The sequence below is a fragment of the Syngnathus typhle genome, linkage group LG1 (assembly GCF_033458585.1).
Source record: "Syngnathus typhle isolate RoL2023-S1 ecotype Sweden linkage group LG1, RoL_Styp_1.0, whole genome shotgun sequence".
Taxonomy (NCBI): Eukaryota; Metazoa; Chordata; class Actinopteri; order Syngnathiformes; family Syngnathidae; genus Syngnathus; species Syngnathus typhle.
Genome location: NC_083738.1, coordinates 14,290,030 through 14,309,323, shown reverse-complemented (window position 1 = coordinate 14,309,323; position 19,294 = coordinate 14,290,030). Strand labels below are relative to the sequence as shown.

The window sequence follows — 19,294 nt, the reverse complement described above, 5'->3', positions numbered from 1 at the left end:
GCTTCTCGAGGACTTGAAATGTGTCCATGTGCAATATATTCTTATCATCCCCAAGTGAACAAGGCGTGCACACCAGATGGACGAGCACAATGTCAACTGATAAGATGAAAAATAAGTGGCAAAACCTGTTTCATTTCTTTTTTAAAACTCAAACCTTGCATGCAGCATGTCAACAGAGCCGCTTCAGAAGTTTCCGTCCTTCGTCCGTGATGGATTTGGGATGTTTTCGTCTAAATTTAATGGTGCGTAAATCATCTGCCAATGTGCAGATTGGCACATCTGGCAGCTGGATTGTTAATCACTGCAGCTACAGGCGTGAAATGGATGAAATTACCTTGGTGACGATCATTAAACAGTAATTGCAGGAAGTCAAAATGCAAAGTATCACCAAACACACATTACACGCGCCGACGGCAAGGTTTGTAGGCCTTCGAGCGAAGTGGAGAAAAATCAGAAATGCTTAATGCATCGGTGAGTTTAACCTAAAAAAAATGTGAGCAATTTCAAAATGTTTTCCAGCAGAAGTACAGCCACATGTGGGTGTAATCCATCCTCCAGGCACCAGGGAAGTCTGCAAAGTGCTCATGTCGCTGGTGTGGCGAAAGGGATTTCATTTTGGTGGTTCAAAACTGTCACTCACGCTCTGTGTCACAGACAAATTGTCAACCTCATTAAATCAAATCATGAAAGTTAATCTTATATGAAAGGCATCTTTTCATTGACCACTTGACTCCCTCCCCCATGTCCAGTTCAATCTTCTCCCCTCTTACTCACCATTGTTTACCTGTCCCTGTTTGTGTCACCTTCCTGTCTCTCCGCTCTCCCAAGCCGACTGCGGTTTTCCATCTGCCCCCTCCCCCTGTGCCTCAAGACCCCCTATCCACTGTTGTATAAGCTCACTTCCCAGTCTCAGTGGATTTGCAGAGCCGTGTTCAAAGTGTGCAACTATGTGAATGTTGCTCATGTCATCATATCTTGTTTAGTAAAATCTGAAAAAATCACAAGTCAAGATATTAGGTACCATTCACACAATCAAAATCAAGAGCCTTATCAGTGCTAATATGAAGATGACAATGCTTTTATTATTATTATTTTTAGTATCTATATCATTTATCATTTTTTAATTATATGTTTTATTATTGTGTTTGCGGTTTGCAGTGATCAAGAATGGTATTGCCTCAAATCTTTCTTATATGGCTATAGATTAAACCCTTGCCTACTCACAATTCACTTAAAACTATCGTGTGTGTGTGTGTCTTACATGTAAGTCATATTTAATTCTGCACATGAACAACTCCCAAAGCTCCAGTATGCTGTTATCTTCATTAGTGGAGAACTACTTCTCTTCTGAAGCATCGACCCACAAAGAGAGTCCCAAGAGTCATTACACTGCATGTTTTATTTCACCCCCACACATTGCACGAGCTAGCAAAAACAACATTGTGCTACACCCCGCAAAGACTCGAAAGCGTTTTGTCAGCCCACTGGCTTGCTTAAACACACTGTCTGCTATCAACCAATTATTCTAACAGCCCAACTCGACGATGATGGTGTGCATCACCTACAGGCTAGCCTCTGTCATAGAAGGAGAACTTAACTGCTCATTAAAAAAACGTGTATTCCATACATCACCGGAAGAATGTGTTGGTCCATTAGCCAGCCAACTGTCAGGAATGTGAAGGTTGATAATAATGCTGGTTTAGTACAACAACTACAATATAGTGCGAGTTGCATACAAAGATAAGACAATTTTGCGTGCAGGTTCCCCATAACCATAGGAGCTGCCGTGAAATGGTGTCGGAGAGTACTGGTGAGAATTTTAGCATTCAGAAAAATTGGATGCTCCTGTGTTAGATGAGTCAACTTTTCATGGCTTCATGTTTTTCAGGAATTTATCTAACATTTTGAAAGTGAAAGATGACATTATTGTTGTAGTATGAGAGTAGCAGAAACAATTAGACGCCAACACCAATTTAACAAAGTTCTCATGGCTGACTGATTAGCCCGACTTCCTCGTACTTAAAAGATGTGCGTTAAAATCCCAGCTCTGGACCTCTTGTTTGAAGGTTTTGTTGCAACAATATTTTTCAACCATGTAAACCAGAATTCATTTGACTCGAGCACATGTGTCAAACTGAAGGTCCGGGGGCCGGATACGGCCCACTACATCATATTATGTGGCCCGCAAAGACAAATTCGAATCGAATTCATTTTTCAATATAAAAATTCCAAATCGTTTTCACTTTTAAAAAACATCTTTTTGGAATATTTGAACAGTTTTTACTAGTCTCTGATTTGAAAACTAGTTATTCATCAGTTTGTTTTGAATTTATTTAGGTTGAAAGTCATAATGGCCCTCAGAAGGACATCGATGTGACCTGCAACAAAAAAGAGTTTGACATTCCTACATACAGGAAAGAAGTACAACATGTTGACTGAATGCAAGAGAAAGTAAGTAAATGAAAATGTTAAGTTCATCTTGCACCTACTCAAGGTGACCTTATGAAAACAGATTGAATTTACATGATTTGCTTGGATGGAATTTGGGTACAAAGATGAAATCATGCTTATATAAGGAATTGTATTTTTATTGGACTGGGTTGAGTCTCGGAGACTCAAGCTCCAACACCCACGCAGGTTAGGACTGACATAGGTGATAAACTGTCTAAAAAAAATAGTTTTAATCATGCCTTGGATAGTATTTGGAGAATCTGAGCCATTCATTGGTTTATTTGGATTTGTGCACCAGCCTTTTAGACTTATTTATTCAAACAAAAATCCACCCAAATAAGGTTTGTTTTAGATCAGCTCCATCCTGCCTCCACTGTACAAAGTGCATTTTTTATTCAGACAATGGCATTGCATTATCTCATTATTTCTTGCGCACATCATACCAATGAAAATTGAAATAAAACTTTTCTGATGGCTTATTGTTACTTATCATGGAATTTTAACACAACCCCGGGTAATTTTTCTCTCCCCGAGATGTGTTTCCACCCCAAATGATTGCAAAGGGCAAGATGATTAATCATGGAATCTATGCTCTAATAAACCCATTGTTTGTGTCAGTTTGAATTATATTATTGACACTACATGTTGAGTACATGTACTGTAAAATAGGTTTTCTGCATCACGTTATATTTATATGGTATGGTTTGGGCCTTAAAAAAAGAAAAATCACTGAGAAAATAGTTTCAGTTGGAATATTTGGGCAGCAAGACATGACAAATAGTCCTTTAGGATCAGTTAATGGTTATGAGTCTTGAGACGGAGCTTTTACACAAGTCATAGAAATGACTAACAGCATTTTCCACTGATCTCTGTATGAGAACCTGAAAATAATTCAGCTGGGAGGGATACACATGTACCAAATACCAGCCCAATGATTAGACAGAGCTAGGCGATATTGAAGCATTGAGATGGAGGCAAAGATACAGACGACAGTGGTCCCAGGCCATATAAACCTCTTGATGTTTTGGTCTTGCCTGGGATCCTACAGGTATTGCAAAAAAGTCCCTTTCAGACCTATAACTTTGCTTGAATACTTGCTGTTGTCGTCATGAAGTCCATCCCATTTTTTGAAAATGCACAGCCCCTGCTGATGTGGAACAATGACTGCAAGGTCAAGCTTTGAGGATCAGAAAAAGGGAACTCACAATTATTCTCAGGCTCTAAGCATGGCTGCTTGGAGGATCGTGTCAACATTGGCAGTGGTTGAGTGGCAGCTTGCGACGTCATAGGTCAATCATTTACTTTGTTCTGACAGGCATGCTTTTAGTAGTACAGGATGACCCACGTCACATAACACTTGATGATGCTAAATGGAAGTTTGAAATGTTTGATGCGCATGTTGGGAGGGTGTCAGGCTTCATTCGGTCACTAAGATAGAGGTCAAAGCTGGAGGGAAACCCTTTCCACCCTCCCGTGTCTTCCTCCGCTTCCTGTCAAAACATTTGGTTCATCTTCATTTCTTTAACATGCAGTCTTCAAAGTATATGGGGAATTCCAATAGCACAGACGGCATGTTTTAGGAAATAGCATTTACACAGCCCATTTTTGCTCTATCCACAAAGTTAACATGAGATGAAATTGTCGGCGTATGATTAACTGTTGTCTTCCATTGATGCCTTTCTGACACAGTGATGGAATTGAGAATCTTTCTGTCTTCTTGCCTTCAACCACAGGGAGGAGGAAAGATTCATTCTCATGTCGGAAAGTGGGGCACACGTCTCTTCTTGCAGCTCAGTACAATATGGATAAAGCAACAATAAGTGGACATAAATTACATATATAAGATGAAGAATGGAAGGACCGTGATAATCCCATTCTGCACATTCAACATAGATTCAGAGTCCACCCAATTCTGTGTAGGCTTGCTGCAATTTGTCCGACACTCTGCTTGGTCCCAAGTAACATAAATTGTATGAAGTCAAGATTTTGATCCAACATGGGTTTAAAAAACGGATGAGTTGAAGTGGCCAAGAAATTGGTTACCAGGTCATCCGTTTCTCTCTGTTTGAAAATAATATACTACCACTGCTGACTTGGTGAATAAACATTTTACAACATTAGAAATGTTGCATATATAGCTAATAAAGTACGGACGTTAAGAGTTTTTTTATTTTTTTATTCACTTCTCTAAGGGAATATGTGACTTTCTTTGGAGGTCAACAGGTATCTCGGAACATATTGCCTTCGACCCGAGAGGCTCCACGGCACTCAAAATATTGCAGCCTTAGTATAAGGGATCCGGCACACGTTTTCCATCATTTAAATTTGATCCTATTTCTCGTGACCTGTGTAAGGAGTGCAAATCCTGTATCTTGTTGGATTATGATAGCTTGAGAGCTGATGATAATACGTTGGAGACGTTTATCACGGGTGGCATACTTTTCTAAAAGGGGAAGCTAGAAATTGAAGAATGGCTACTGATCCCTGCGTGGATCTGAATACGTGTTCTCATTCTGCAATGAAAAGACACAAAACTTGCTCAGGAAGCATCACTGAAGTAGTTGCAGGAATTTCTGGCATGTACTGGCTGTTAAGTCCACATAACAAGGATGTTAAGAGTTTTTTATTTTCTTCTTTACCTTCTTTACGATGGGATGCAATGACAAGATGGGGCTCTCGTCTTACAGAGGAAAAAAATACATGTTTGAAATCCCCCAAACACACATGGGAAAATGTGGTCTCACAAAAACAAAGTTGAACTTTTGGGTGCTTGTTCGAATGTGTGCACACAGGCTCCAAAATGTGTCCCCTTTATTCCAACGCTGCATTCGCATGATTTCCTGTGGCGGCTTAAACTCGTGCAAAGGTTGTTTGTGCTCGACTGGGCTTGTTTGGACATAGCAGAGGCCCATTTAGACTAATGACACAATGGGTCTTCTACTCCTGAAACACAGCTTCCTGGAATTGACGTGTGTGGCTTCACCGCCGGTCCTGTTAGGAAAAAGCAAAAATTGAAAAAGCAATTACCCAGTCACGTGTAACTCCATGTGTGGTAGAAGACAACAACCGCAACAGCAGATGGCTTTCAGAGGACAATTTCTTTGTGCTGCTCTCACCTTGAAAGCTTTTTAACCATTGCCTTCACCTGGCGAGACTGTTGATAAACTTTGACCCTACTCTTGGATCCAAACAATCGCAGTGGTCATCGCTGACCTCAAGCAGAGATTTGTTTGTAAGATCTAAATTAAGATTTCCTCTCAGCATCCCTCACCAGGAAGTATTTCGGCTCCGTCCGCATGGTCTGTTGCTCTCATTAGCCTTGAGAAGATTCCACAAGGTGAAAGGTCACCTAAGCTTTCTTTCTTCCTCTGGCGATCTTGTTTTTTTTTTGTAGACTGGAAAAAATAGATTATGAGACCTTTAAAAGAAAGGCTTGTTTTTCATGTAGACAAACCACATTAGTAAAGGATCGTGAGGTTAGGGTTAATCCTGTTTTGGAGTGACAGGAACCAGTAGCCTGAGCCAGCAAACTACTCCCTGTACTGCTCATCAAAAAATCACAGGGCAGATTTATGGAGAATCTTGGACAAGGGTCTTCAATTCTGGTTCTCGATATCCGGTGTCCTGCAGGTTTTATGCTGGAAGACAACAGAGTCAAATCAGCCGAATGGTTACCCAGTTTCCGCAGACCTTGCTGATCATTTGATCATCATGAACTGCAGCGGATTACCCTCCTCGAAGACACTGCCAGGACAATTGAGGGCACCTCCTGCAGCTCTTCGCTTTGACATCCACTTTTTCTTTGATTTCTTTATAATATGTATTTTATGTGCCCTCTCTGCATCCATTGCAGCCATGTGATCCTGAAAGGGGGATGCTCCCATCTGTGGTCTCTTCTCAAGGTTTCTCATTTTTCCCCTAGTAGTTTTTTTTTGTTTGTTTTTCCTTACCCTCTTGGGAGCATAAATTATGCTTTGAGAATAATTGTCAATTTGTTTTGTATATGTGGAGCCCTTTGAGACTGCTTGTGATTTAGGGCTATATAAATAAACTTAATTTGACTTGATCATTTCAATCGGGTGTGTTGTAGCAGCAAGACTTACAACATGCAGGACACCGGACCTCAAGGATCAGGTTTGAAGACCCCTGGTCTAGGATAAATCTAATGATGAAATATTGCAATGGTACAAAGACGTATTAAGGCCAAACTGAAACGACAACAAAATAAGATTAAGCTGCAGCTGAAGGGGGATTTCGCAGTTTCAAAACCGCTAGCAAGATTAGCGGCTTCCTCGAGTCTCTCAAATCATGCCCCTCATCATAAAAGACAGTGCTAGCAATATTAAGCAAGCAGCAGCATTATAAACAAGCTAACATTGGCCACAACCGTTCAGGTTGTGAGCATGAAATGTTAATATTACCTAATGTAGGCTATTGCACGACTTCACGCGCCATGGAAGGCAATTGAAAAATAGTAACAACCACTTTAACTGCGTTGACTATAGCGAATCCTCCTATTTCAACTTAAGAATAAATTCAAGAGTCACACGGCTCGCGTCAGACCGTTGTGTTTACGTTTGCATGGGAAATTTGCTTTGCTCTAAGTTACTTCTTGAACCGCGATAACCTTTTCCTTGAGTTTATTTTCAAGACAATTCTCTTTTCTACCTATTGCTTTATTTTGCATCTCCTAGTGGCCCCACTACTCCTCTGCAAGGCAGATGACGCAAGTTAACAAATGACGTGACTCTTAATACCAGATTGAAAGTGCAAAAAACACGAGCACTAATTAAAAAAAACATTGCACTTTATTGTTGTTGCTTCACTCCATAACAACATGTTGATAGGAAAGATAATTGAGTTTGAAAGAAAGTTCCATTGAGGGATTTACATGTCTCTGTGGTCATCAGAATCAAAATTACATGTCAGTATTTGCGTAAATGTTTTTACTTGAGGGAAAACTGGCATCCTTTGAAGGGGATGACCTCACTCTCGAGAAACTAAATCCATTTTGTATGTGCACAGTTCCATTAATTTGTCGATGAATGTAACTACCAGGCATTTATTTGTGAAAGAAAATTGAGGAGGATTCTTATTTTCACTCGCACAATAATCACCAGTTTGTTGATCCCCCCCACTGTGGTACAGTAGGGGAACATTTTCTTCTCTGAATTGCCTCGCCTTTTGAAGTACAACTTGCATTGACAAATGTGACTCATAAGAGCAATGCTTTCTCCTTATCCTCACTTGTACTTATAAAGTGTTTGAGAATAAAACTGAGGTGCACATCTTGAGACAATACAACTCGGCTTCACAACGCCCACACGGGCATCGACTTACTAGAGATCTTTGGCGTGGTGCCAGTAGCAGTAGGAGACATTCTTAAGAAGATATAAATAGTAGTATGTCATGTACACGCACACAACTTCAGATCTGGACGGTCAGCTTTTACTTTCCACACTTTTCCCAGACAACACCTCTTCACCCTCTTCAGAATGACACTTGCCTTCTGCCGTATAATAAGTGCAATGACGTTATCCATGTGTTTTCGTTGCTCGGTTAAGCTCTATACAGGCATGAATCACACGGGTATGATATCTCATGCGTTGTTTGTTTACTCATGATTCAGACGACTGAGGCATGATAATGGCTCGGGCCAGCGCTTGACTCAGTGATAGATATTCTTATTGAATCACACTCATTTGCAACTAGATGGAAAGCCAGCTCTGCCAGCTATAGTTGTTTTGTTAAGATTTTTATGATTATTGCTCCTGCTATTTCTTAGAATCTTGCACAATATAAAAGCTATATCAGAATTCATCCAGGTCAAAACATAATAAAGCTCAGTGACTGTCAGACTTGAACAATGCTGAAAGCGATCTTGACGATTAGGTTTTGTTAGGGTTTATTTTTTACATATAGGGAGTATTTGTCGAGTGCAAGATAAAAACAAATCTTACTGGTATTGAGTTGTTAAGTAAACTCCATTTGCCAAACAACTATTTGACCTTCCTTCTGCTGGCTTGACGTACAGCAATACTGAAATAAATACATTTAAAGCTTGAAAGTGTAATACAATAATAGTAATTGACAAAGATGAAAACAAAGGCCGTTTTCAACATAATTATAATTATTTTTTGTTAGTTTTATAAATGTGAGATGAACTTTCAGTCAATGTTTGTGTATTACAAGGAATTTTTGCTTTTATTCTATTTCGTCATCAAAAAATCTCTTTTAAATTTGTTAGTTCTCATTAACTATAATAACCTTGGTTGTGCAGGCGTACTAAATGTTTTAGCTAGTATAATATTATTGATGTCAAGTGTCAAGTGAGTCCTCTTCACCGTTTCATTTGAATCCTTGAAGTTGATGAACATCCTCCATCAATCACTTTGCTGTACTACTCGTCCTGTGCAATATTTCACAGAGCCGGAATCTGTTTAGGCTGGCATTGGTCTAAGTCAGGGAGGTCCAAACGTTTCGCAAAGCGGCCAGATTTGTTTCGATGAAAATGTATGGGGGCCGACCATTTGCACCGACATTCCTCGAACCATTACCATTGTAAATGAACTTGTACTAAATCTGTAACTGTTCCTGTCTGCAGATATGTTGATATTGCAAATGAGAAGCTGTTGTCAATTGCACTACCAAAAAAGTCAAGGATTATAATAATAATAAATTAAATACAAATGGACAATTTCATTAAAGTCGAATGATTTTTTTATTAGATGTATCAAGTTTGTTTTATTATTGTTATTGTTGTATTAATAAGAAGGGTGATATTGGTGTTTGTGACTGCAGTGAACAGGCCAGGTTGCATCATGTCCGATTTTTTAATCCAAATTAAAGCATTCTCCATTGTGTCTTTTTTATTTCAACTTCATACTTTCAGTACTTTTCTTATTTGAACTGATAAATTATCTGGGCTGTGGCCTGTTGGGTCGACTCGTCTCTGTCTGAGAGTCACAGCTTCTGGGTAGAAATGTCTGACCTTTCTCTCGGGCTTCCTTCCATATTACATAATCATACATGTTGGGTTGATTCAATACAAGGTGATGTAAATACGTGATGAAATTTATGACATTTTGAAGTTCAGAAAGGCAACTTGAAAATGTCATAAATGTAGCCACGTATCTGGTCTTATTCCTCAAGAATACCCGGCATGTGGCATAAGAAAGCACTCTCACTTACTGCCTTACTTGCTGTTCTTCATTGTATTGTTTTATATTGATTCTCTAGAAGTGTTTTTAATCCAAATATTTACTGTAATTATGACATTTTGTAGTTCTGAACAGCGTGCACGGAATTGTGGCGCAGTGAAGGAATACCTTGTCATGCGACACAAGAAGGCACGCTCAATTCTCACCATACTGACTGTTCTTAAATTTATTGTTTTATATTGATAGTCTGTCTACATTTGTTTTTATTACAAATATTTACAGTAATTATGGCACTGTGTGATCAGATTCTCACTTACACGTAGATCCAAATTTGGGGTTACCCGTATGTTTCCACTGTAGAAATGGAAACTGAGGATTCCTTTTAGGCATAGGGCAGTAGTGTCAAACTACAGCCCGGGGGGCATTTGCGTCCTACTCACCATTTTTAATGGCCCATGGCATATACTTAAAATAACGTTTGACATGGCCTGGAACGGTATTTAAAAAATACTGTCGGGATGTGGACTGTGTTAAGTGTGGCTGTCTAAAAGTGGGGCGACGTGACAATCACCACTGCTATTGATGAAGCTTTTATAGATGCAGACACGAGTAAATTTACAGATCAAATAATCTTAGAATATCTGTGAAGAATAAAGATAAGACAGTTTCAAAAAGCAAATAAGGCTTCCTCCACGTTATGCTTTGTGTCAAGGTCCAATTTGTGAACATATCACGTTAATTCTCCTCAAGTATGGTCAGTTCAGTACAGATTGCTTTTGGTTTTGTTCTGAATGTGGAGATGGGCTTCAGCTGCTGCTCACGGGAGCGGATGCATTCTAGTGAGATTCATAGCCGTAGGCTACACAAAAGCTTGAAAAAAAAAAAAAAAATGTCCCAACTTATTTGCATTAAGCTTTTAACAGAAAGCCTTGAGTCACAATTTTTCAAAACAACATTATAAAAGCAATGTGCAGTTGCTTGATTGCGTGATTGATTGCTTTTAACATGTTTTGATTAAATAAAAAACGAAATTGAATTTGGCCCTTCCTTCCTTCTGTTCTTCTGTATACGACCCTCGAGGTTTGAACATCTCGAATATACGGTACTCTGAATTATTCATTAATGTGATGTACATGCCAATGGTTATTTGTGTAAATGTTCCCTGCAGGCAGATGGCCAATCCAAGGTGTGCCTCTCATCCGAATTGACCTGCAATAGGATTCGGTGACTCTAACGAGGACAAGCAGTGTGCAAAATGAGTAACCGCTGATGATGAGGAATAGCCAATAAAATAGCACATTTCTTTAAAGCCCCCAGTGAATGCCACAATCGCTAGACAGCATAACCCAGATTTGAACTTACCTAATAAGCCTGTTTGTGTTTGAGAAAAGCGATGTCACGTGGTTTGAATGTTTGCACACATAATATCTGTGTATTCACATGACATGTGCAGACTTATCCAGTAGTGTTTGCACATCTATGCCTCAGCCATTGTTGTAGAATGTAGTGATGCAATGAGCTCTCAGAGACCAGAAAATTTTGTCATACATACCCAAGAGGCCACAAGTTTAGGCACACCTCCAGAAAAAAAGAAATTCAACGCCAAAACTGGATAAAAAGAATCTGCCTTTTACTAGTCTAGCATAGTCAAAAAACATTATTGAAGATATTAGAAAGACACCTCGGTATGGTGCACTGCAGTTTTGCACAGCTACCTTGGTTCCTTGAGAAATGAGTAACTCAACTTTCGAGACATGAACCACCTTTCCAAATTCGGCAGAATTTGTTTTTAAATGCAAGGGCACACTAGAGTTAGCAGCACTTGAGGCAGCATACTGCAGAGCTCATTTCACAATAAGCAGCACTTTTTTTGTAAAATAAGACGCTTCAAGCTGTTTCTTACCACTCCCAGTTGAAGTTTACTGTCAAACTAAACATAAAACAGAGCGAATTGCATGTTGTGCATTTTAAAGAATTAAACAACTGCCTTAAGAAAGGCCTCGCTGGCTTAATGCTAGCCATAAAAATGCTAATGATGAGCATTTATTGTCACAGTTTAAGAACCCTTTAAGGAACAAATATTTAAAATATAATTCTCACATGCATATAACAAAATTATTTACCCTTTGTGAAAAAACAGCCCGATATCATTGCAGCTTTATATCTCATTAGAATAGTTAGTGTGTGAATACAGACAGACCTGTATGGCTGGAGTATGCAAGCCCCCCATGGATCAAGACAGGCACACAAAAAGGAGCATCACAATGAGTTGAATTGAAGCATTAAATCATGATACACAAACTGTAAATACTTTGACATTCTATTTATTTATGTTACCAAGCTATGTTTTTATAAAGTACAATACTAAAAAACAAAAACACACGTTCCAAATACTTGTTGTAAATTGGGGGCAGGCTTAATAAATTAATTGACAGCATTTGTATTTATGTCAGTGAGGAAAGATGATTTTAGATACAGGTGTTTTGAGTTATGAGCATGGTCATGTCACAAATTGAACTTGTATTTCAAGGCACTACTATACAAGCCATAACACACATGTAAGTCCGCATTATCTTTCCAATTCCTTAAATATGAACACGGCTTTTGTAGTTTCTAAAATAATATCACCATGCACTTCGCAAGTGGAATCCTGCATGTCGTGTTTCAAATTCTATCTTAAAAATATTTGTCAAAATAAATGAATACATTAATAATAATAATTGTAATAATAATCATCATCATGATCATCATAGTTTTGTTTGTTTGATTTTCTGATTTGTGTAGCATCACCGAAGGGCCCTAAGGATGCTGTGCCTTTTACTGGGTTTAATTTGCATGTTTCCTCTCAAAGCAGCTCCATTCACTGAACTCTTCCCTTCCTTTTTTTGTTTTTGTTGTTGCTGCAAAAACTTGAATCTTCTGATTCTTCTTAAATGTTTGCAGATAGTCACCAAGAGAAGCATCTCTGAGCTACAGTTCTTATACTGATGGATGGACCACGCACATTCCAGATAGTTATTCGTATATATTCTTTTCTCCTGGTATTGCTCAGCATATTACATCTTCATAAAAATTGTGATTTTTTTTTTACAACACTCATTTTTCCAGAAGTGACTTTAGAATTATGGAGAGGGGAAATAATCAGCTCCAGGCTGAGTCTTTTTAATCTGCCTACATTCCTTCCTCGCGCTTGCGAAAGAGACCTGGGAAAGCAGCTTTGCCACCCCCCTTCCTGTGTTTATGTGCGCTTAGGAGACGGCCAAATGATTTTTTTGAAGGCTTTCCTAAAATCCCTGTTGAAAATTGTGTAAATGATGGGGTTGACAGAGCTGTTGCAGTAGCCAATCCAAAAGAAAAGGTTGAAAAGTGTGTCAGGGATATAGCAGCTGTCCCTGCAGATAGCGTGCAGGCTGTAGGTGAAAAAGAAGGGGAACCAGCAGAGTACAAACACCCCCATTACCACGGCCAGGACGAACGTGAAGCGCTTCTCCCGCATCTGGGCCACTTTGGTCTTGTTGACAGCGGCAGCGTGTTGGCGCCCGACCGCGACGTGTTTTTGCTCCGAATAGAGCTGTGACGCGCGGGACGAAGCCCAGGAAATACGGCAGTTCTGTGACGAGCAGCTGTCCGAAACCTCCACTTTCCCTCTTTTGGTGAAGTGGTGACTGCGGAGTTTGGTATCAGACGGAGAGCAGCTCTCCTCCAGGTCGATGTCGTCGAGCTCGCCTTGTCTCTGCGGATGGCTGCCCGAACTTTGGCTGCTGGGACTCTCCATCTCGAAGCGGTCGTTACGGACGAAGCAGGTTTCTGATTGTGAGGGCTGCCTCTCCAGTCCGTTTTTGGCCACAAACACTGTGGAGGAGCGTTGCTTGGCCACCTTGTAGATCTTGCAGTAGACCAAAATCATGATGAGACCCGGCGCAAAAAAGGACACCACGCAGGAGGAGAGGATGTACCACGTCTCGTCGTTGATGAGACACTCCCGCTCGTCATGCTTGGTCATGAGGAGAGGAGGAAAGGAGATGACCGCCGAGATCAACCACACCATGCCAATCATCGATTTAATGCGCTTCGGGGTCCTCTTCAAGTTGTAGCTCACCGCCTTGGTGACGGACCAGTAGCGATCCAAACTAATGGCGCACAGGTGCACGATGGAGGAGGTGCAGAATAGCACGTCCAGCGCCAGGTAAAATGCGCACCAAGTGCTTCCAAAGTACCAGTAGCCCATCACCTCGTTTACCAGCGAGAAGGGGATGACCAGGGTGGCCACCAGGATGTCCGCCGAGGCCAAAGAGACCAGGAAGAGGTTTTGAGGGGCGCGGAGAGCCCTGCTCGTCAGCACCGCCACGATCACCAAAACATTTCCCACGATCGTCACGGAGATGATCACGGCGACTACCAAGATGATGAGCGCGGCGGCCGGCACTGTGTGGGGCCACTCGAGCGGCTCGCCCGTGCTGTTAACATCCTTGGAGACATTTTCAAGCACGTTCAGCTCATCCATCGCGGCTCAAATTTGTCCCGGTGCGTCATGTTTGTGCGTGAGCTTTCCGCTTCTCGTCCCAAACGGCCGAGACGTGGAGTCGAAGCGCGCGTAATGCTCTCCAAATCCATAGTAACCTAGGAAAAAATCACTACTGCAGGAGTGTAACGCAAAGCCATCACTACAACTCCCCCCAAAAGTCCCGATGCAACGAAATAGTTCCGAATGCATCGTAAATCCGAGACAAAGCTTGTCACACGTAGTTCAAGATCCGTGCGTAATGCTGCCTCCGCGTTGAGGTGCCAAGCGTCTCGACGCACGCTGCTAGTGCTTGCATGCCCATACAGGAGGGAGGTGACATCACTCCGAGGACCAGCCCGTTTTCTACACTTGAAAAGAGGAGAGGGAGAGAGGGAGAAAGCGATTTTGGGGAGAGAAAGATATAGAGAGAGGCTGTTTGGACAGCTGGTTTGAGATTTATTCCAAACAGGAAGCATTTTCCCTACAAGGATGCCCTTGGGCTTGTTGTGTTTGATTTCATACACTTTCATTTTTCCCCCCTGACTTTTATCCACTGATTTGCAAAATTTAGTGGAGTAGAAAGAACAGCCCTGGACTGCTAAACAAGATACAGACACGCTCAATGTTATGAAATCATCTCTGTTTTAATGAGTATTTTCACCAAATGCGCTTGCTGCTAAAAGGCGAGTGAAACGTCCCCTCTGAGACAAACTGGCTTGTGTCATCCTAATCAGACCATGAAAAAAAAAGCAGTCACTAAATAACTGCCATTTTCCCATCTTTATTAAGCCAAGGCACATCAGAAAACCCTCATGGCACACCACCAAGTAAAAATGTCGTTAAAAGGTCAACTGAAATGATAAATGCCACAATGTACGGAACCCACACAGGCACGGGGAGAACATGCAAACTCCACACAGGGAGGGCCAGAGGTGGAATTGCACCAGCACCCTCCGAACTGTGAGGCGGACGTGTCCACTCTTTCAAAAAGGTTTACTTTTGTGGTATTCAATGACTTTTCGTTGCCAACGATGACGGCCAGTATTACTGACATCTCATATTTACCCATATGTGTACATTAGTGTAAATTGTGCCTCCCCAGCTTTACCCCTAGAACACTACTGTTAGCTGAGGGAGCCCTGGTTATGAAACATGCATGCAATGGTGCTGACATATGGCCGGGGGGTAGTTAGTGTGCAGCAGTGATACAAAAAGACATGCATGCACACTCAAAGCACACCCAAAACAAACTACCATGACAAATATCAATGGCGATCTATGACATTTAATTCTGCATTTCTTAAAACGTAATCAGTATGGGGATGTAAAAGTTTGCAATGGGGGCTATTGGGGTCTTAGTGCTTCAAATGGTGTTTTTGACTTTCATTTTAGAAGTATTGCACTATTTTTTTTTCTCTCGCACAGAGCTTGGGATGACCACGAGACTGTGGCGAGTGTCTTCAGGGTGACTGTCATCATGTATCAGGGCTGTGAAGACATCTGCTGGAGGACATACCTGCTGCATGGTAACGGAGCGACCTCAGCAAAGTCCCAACACACGCGCGCTGCACATTGCATGACTCTCCCACCCACAGGGTAAAAAAGATACAATCGGAATTATTACAAATGAGCACGCCTTGTTATACAACCCATGATGAACTATGTAATTACGTATATGTCCTCTATTTAACTGTTTGAAAAATTATTTTAACATTAAATGGGTATTAAACACATTTATGAATGTGTTTTTTGGCACAGAGCAGAGAGCGCAACAATTTGTTAACCGAGGTATAATTAAACCAAATACATGACATTGATATATTACCATCTGCAGTTGAACCTGAATGCACTTTTTATTCTCTGTCTCGCGCAATTCAATATTTCAAACGCTTGCTTGCAGGCAGTGACCAAATGTGGTCAAAAGAAACAAAGGGAGTCATCTTGTGTGTTTTTTTTCCTCAGAAAAGAATGTGCAGACTTGCTCAAAAGCAGCGCAAAAAGTCTGCAAAACATGCTCATTCATAACTTTGAAAGTTCCATGTGCATGATTGATGATGTAACACAGTAATATCTTTGAAGCTGCAAGTGGCTGCACATATTTTATATTCCTTAGTGCCCATTGTTGCTTTCATAAAACGAGAGACTATCATAATTAAGAACTTTGTACAGTTCTCCAAATAAAAGTCAGGGCATGCTTGCTTCAAACTGCTTTATTTACATGTAAAGTGTCTTAAGAAAACGTTGGTTGTGATTTGGTGCTATTAACAATAAGGTTGGATTGAATTCAATTCATACTGTACTGTATAACAATACCTTAAAATCGGAAAGAGCCTCGGAAAGAATTCACTATATTTAATATTTTAATTATTTTGAATTTAGCGGACTATATAAAATAACTATAAGGCAAATAATACTTGGAACTTAAAAGGCCAAATTGATGTGCAATTCTTGTTTGTCTTGTTTGTGAGATTGTGAAAAACACCTCCATTTATTTGCAATCCATTCTGGTGAAAGCACACACGCACACACACACATCTCAATACATTCATTATTCTTCAATGGACATAGTGTCCATATTTATTCAACAACTTTTCTACAAGCAGGTAATTCATTCCGATTGATGCTGTTCAGCATTGATTATTAACACCCTAATAAACACCAAAGTTCACTGAAATCCGCCAATGGTTTGAAACTCGACAAAGGGATTTGAATTATTTTGAGAACAGACATCTCGAAGGAATTGAGGGCTGCATTCACACACAGCTGCCTCAATCCTCTTACCTGTGTGTTTTTTTTTTCCTTTAAGGAGGGTGTTTCAGCTGAATGTGCTCAGAACCCAGTGTAGTTATGTAATGTTTCAGAAATAAATGGCCTTAGGTGCATTATAAAAAACTCATCTGAGGCTGCAGGTGCTTCGTAAAAGTAATCATTCCTTCTGGGGTTTCAGCCGACTGAAATTCAACCGTGACCCCGTTTTATTTACATGATTCGTGACTGCGACCTTGGCTCTGGTCGATGTGTTGGAGCAGATAGCGAGTGGGAGAGGACTTATGAGTCGGTGCGAGTGTGTCACTGCCTCACAATGATTCAAGTTTTTTCCCCCCAGTCATCTTTCCACATCTTGCAGCCATTCGTCTCGTGTTGCCTCCGCTGTCTTTCGGCCTGACAGGTTAGGGATAAATACATGACTGCTGACCTTTTGTTTTGTTCCAAACAAACAAGATTTCCCCTCAGCTTTTCCACATAGCTTTGGACTAAAACACAGTGGAAGGTGAAAGGGTAACCAGATTAATGAAGCATTGAAGGTCACACTTGTCAGCACTAAATAAAGTTTTCTCTTTAAATTACAAACAGTCGAGTAGATTTATCTTCCGGACCTAATTATTGCTCTCCTCACATATTGGTCTGTGGCATTGATTTATTCAACTGCAGGAAGTATCAGGTGATGATTTACAGGGGGCGTCACTTTCAGAAGAGGCTTTTATTTAAACATTTTAGTTGGGTGAAGCTTGATTACCTGATGTCCTGTGGCGGGGGATTTGGTAAATTGGGCTGAGGGGTAGTAGATCAAATAAATGGCTTCGACTTGATTAATGGCACTTCCACGTAAATTTACTTTAAATCCAAACCTAAAACAAAGCAAATTCTACATTGCGTATTGCGTAACAATCATATTACTTTGCTTTGAAGTCTGATAGCTTAATGCTAACACTTGGGCTTATAAAAAGCATCTTTCAATGTGGTAGTCTCAAAATGCTTTAAAAACAGATATTTGACCACAAACGATTCGGCAACACATGTCGACAGACAAACTTATGTTACTTACGTACATTTCCATAGCCTTTGCTTGAAACGACTTGCAGCTTGCTGAGTTACTAACAGGAATTTTGGAAAGTTCTGTTCATTTTTTCCCTTTTTTTCTTTACAGTATACTGCTCCCTCAGTGGCCAAACTGTTTCATTATTTATGTTCTATTTAATTACATTATTGCTATAGTTTGCTGTTTATTAAGAAGAGTATTTCGATTGTTACTTTCTTCTTTGTTGTTATTCGGATAGTCTTAAAGACTTTTGTGGTTGTTTTCTTCGTTTAGCTGACTTGCCATCAACCGAACAGCAATGCAGTCCACACGGGCTTGGCTGAAAGTGGCATGAATGCGCGTGGGGAATTTTGCCTATTTGGCAGGACCCTGTTGGTTTCCGCCCACAGTTGGTGTACCCTGACAAACACTAAGAAACGGTTAATTGCCTTTGCATTGATTTGACAGTAATGTACTGCCGTTGATGACACATGCCAAGCTGACTCGGTCCTAACCAGTGGAGTGAGTCATCGGGTCGTGATCCACGCCCAATCCTTTAGAAGGTCTATAACTGGCAAGCTTTGTCAGTCAGATGCTGCTGATAACTTCACCGTCACAAACCAAAAGAGTGGGTGATGCAATTATTCAGCAATTGAAGCCGGCAGGCGTAGGTTAGAAGCTTGAGACTGTGACATGGATGTAAACAGAACACAAAAAGGGAAGTCCAACCCCCAACGACCACATATTTATTTGTGGGTGTTACGTGTCCCAATAAGAGTCCGTTAAAAATGAGTTACAGCCAACATATGATGTGTGTATCTTAAATGAGGTGGAAATTGTTGACATTTTCAAGAATAAGTAAGAGCTGAAAAGCACTGGTCTGACTGTAGTAAGTTGCAGCGACCACAAATACCCCGGTAAGAGGGGATTGACCCCACCCGGACCATTGTTGTTGAAAATGACCCAGAACAATAATTGAAGTTCTTTTGTCCTGGGATTTGGCCTCTCAAACTATTTTAAGCCCCAAAAATAACAAAATGGAAATATACTGGGTGCAAGAATGTAGACCGCAGCGATTGGGCCTCTTGAATTAGTTTGTTCATATCTATCAAAAAATAAATAAATAATGTGTAGTGAATGGAAAATTTGGTGAACTGTTGCAGGCATTTGGAGTGCTGCCAACCTAAAGTAATTGTTCTATCTGTGCTATTTGCTTGTACGCTTGGTGCTCTTTGGCCAATTCAAACATGGTAGCTATCCCATCTCCAACAATGTCAAATCAGTCTGTTGGAAAAAGCTTGTTATTCTTTTTCTTGATGCAATGGGCTTTATAAAACGATCTACGGTAAGAAATTCTGTTTGTGAATTTTCCCTCTGGAC

At 40.6% G+C, this 19,294-nt stretch overlaps 1 protein-coding gene across 1 annotated transcript; it reads right to left on the bottom strand.

The window, feature by feature from the left end:
- Window positions 1–11,506: 11,506 nt before the first annotated feature.
- On the bottom strand, window positions 11,507–14,574 carry adra2db (adrenergic, alpha-2D-, receptor b). Its single transcript, XM_061289920.1, has one exon. It carries the CDS (start codon window positions 14,113–14,115, stop codon window positions 12,850–12,852), a length of 1,266 nt encoding a protein of 421 aa, XP_061145904.1. The 5' UTR covers window positions 14,116–14,574; the 3' UTR covers window positions 11,507–12,849.
- Between the last annotated feature and the right edge of the window lie 4,720 nt (window positions 14,575–19,294).

Bases quoted from the DNA above. Each gene is read 5' to 3' on its own strand.
- adra2db (XM_061289920.1), bottom strand. From the start codon at position 14,115: ATGGATGAGCTGAACGTGCTTGAAAATGTCTCCAAGGATGTTAACAGC.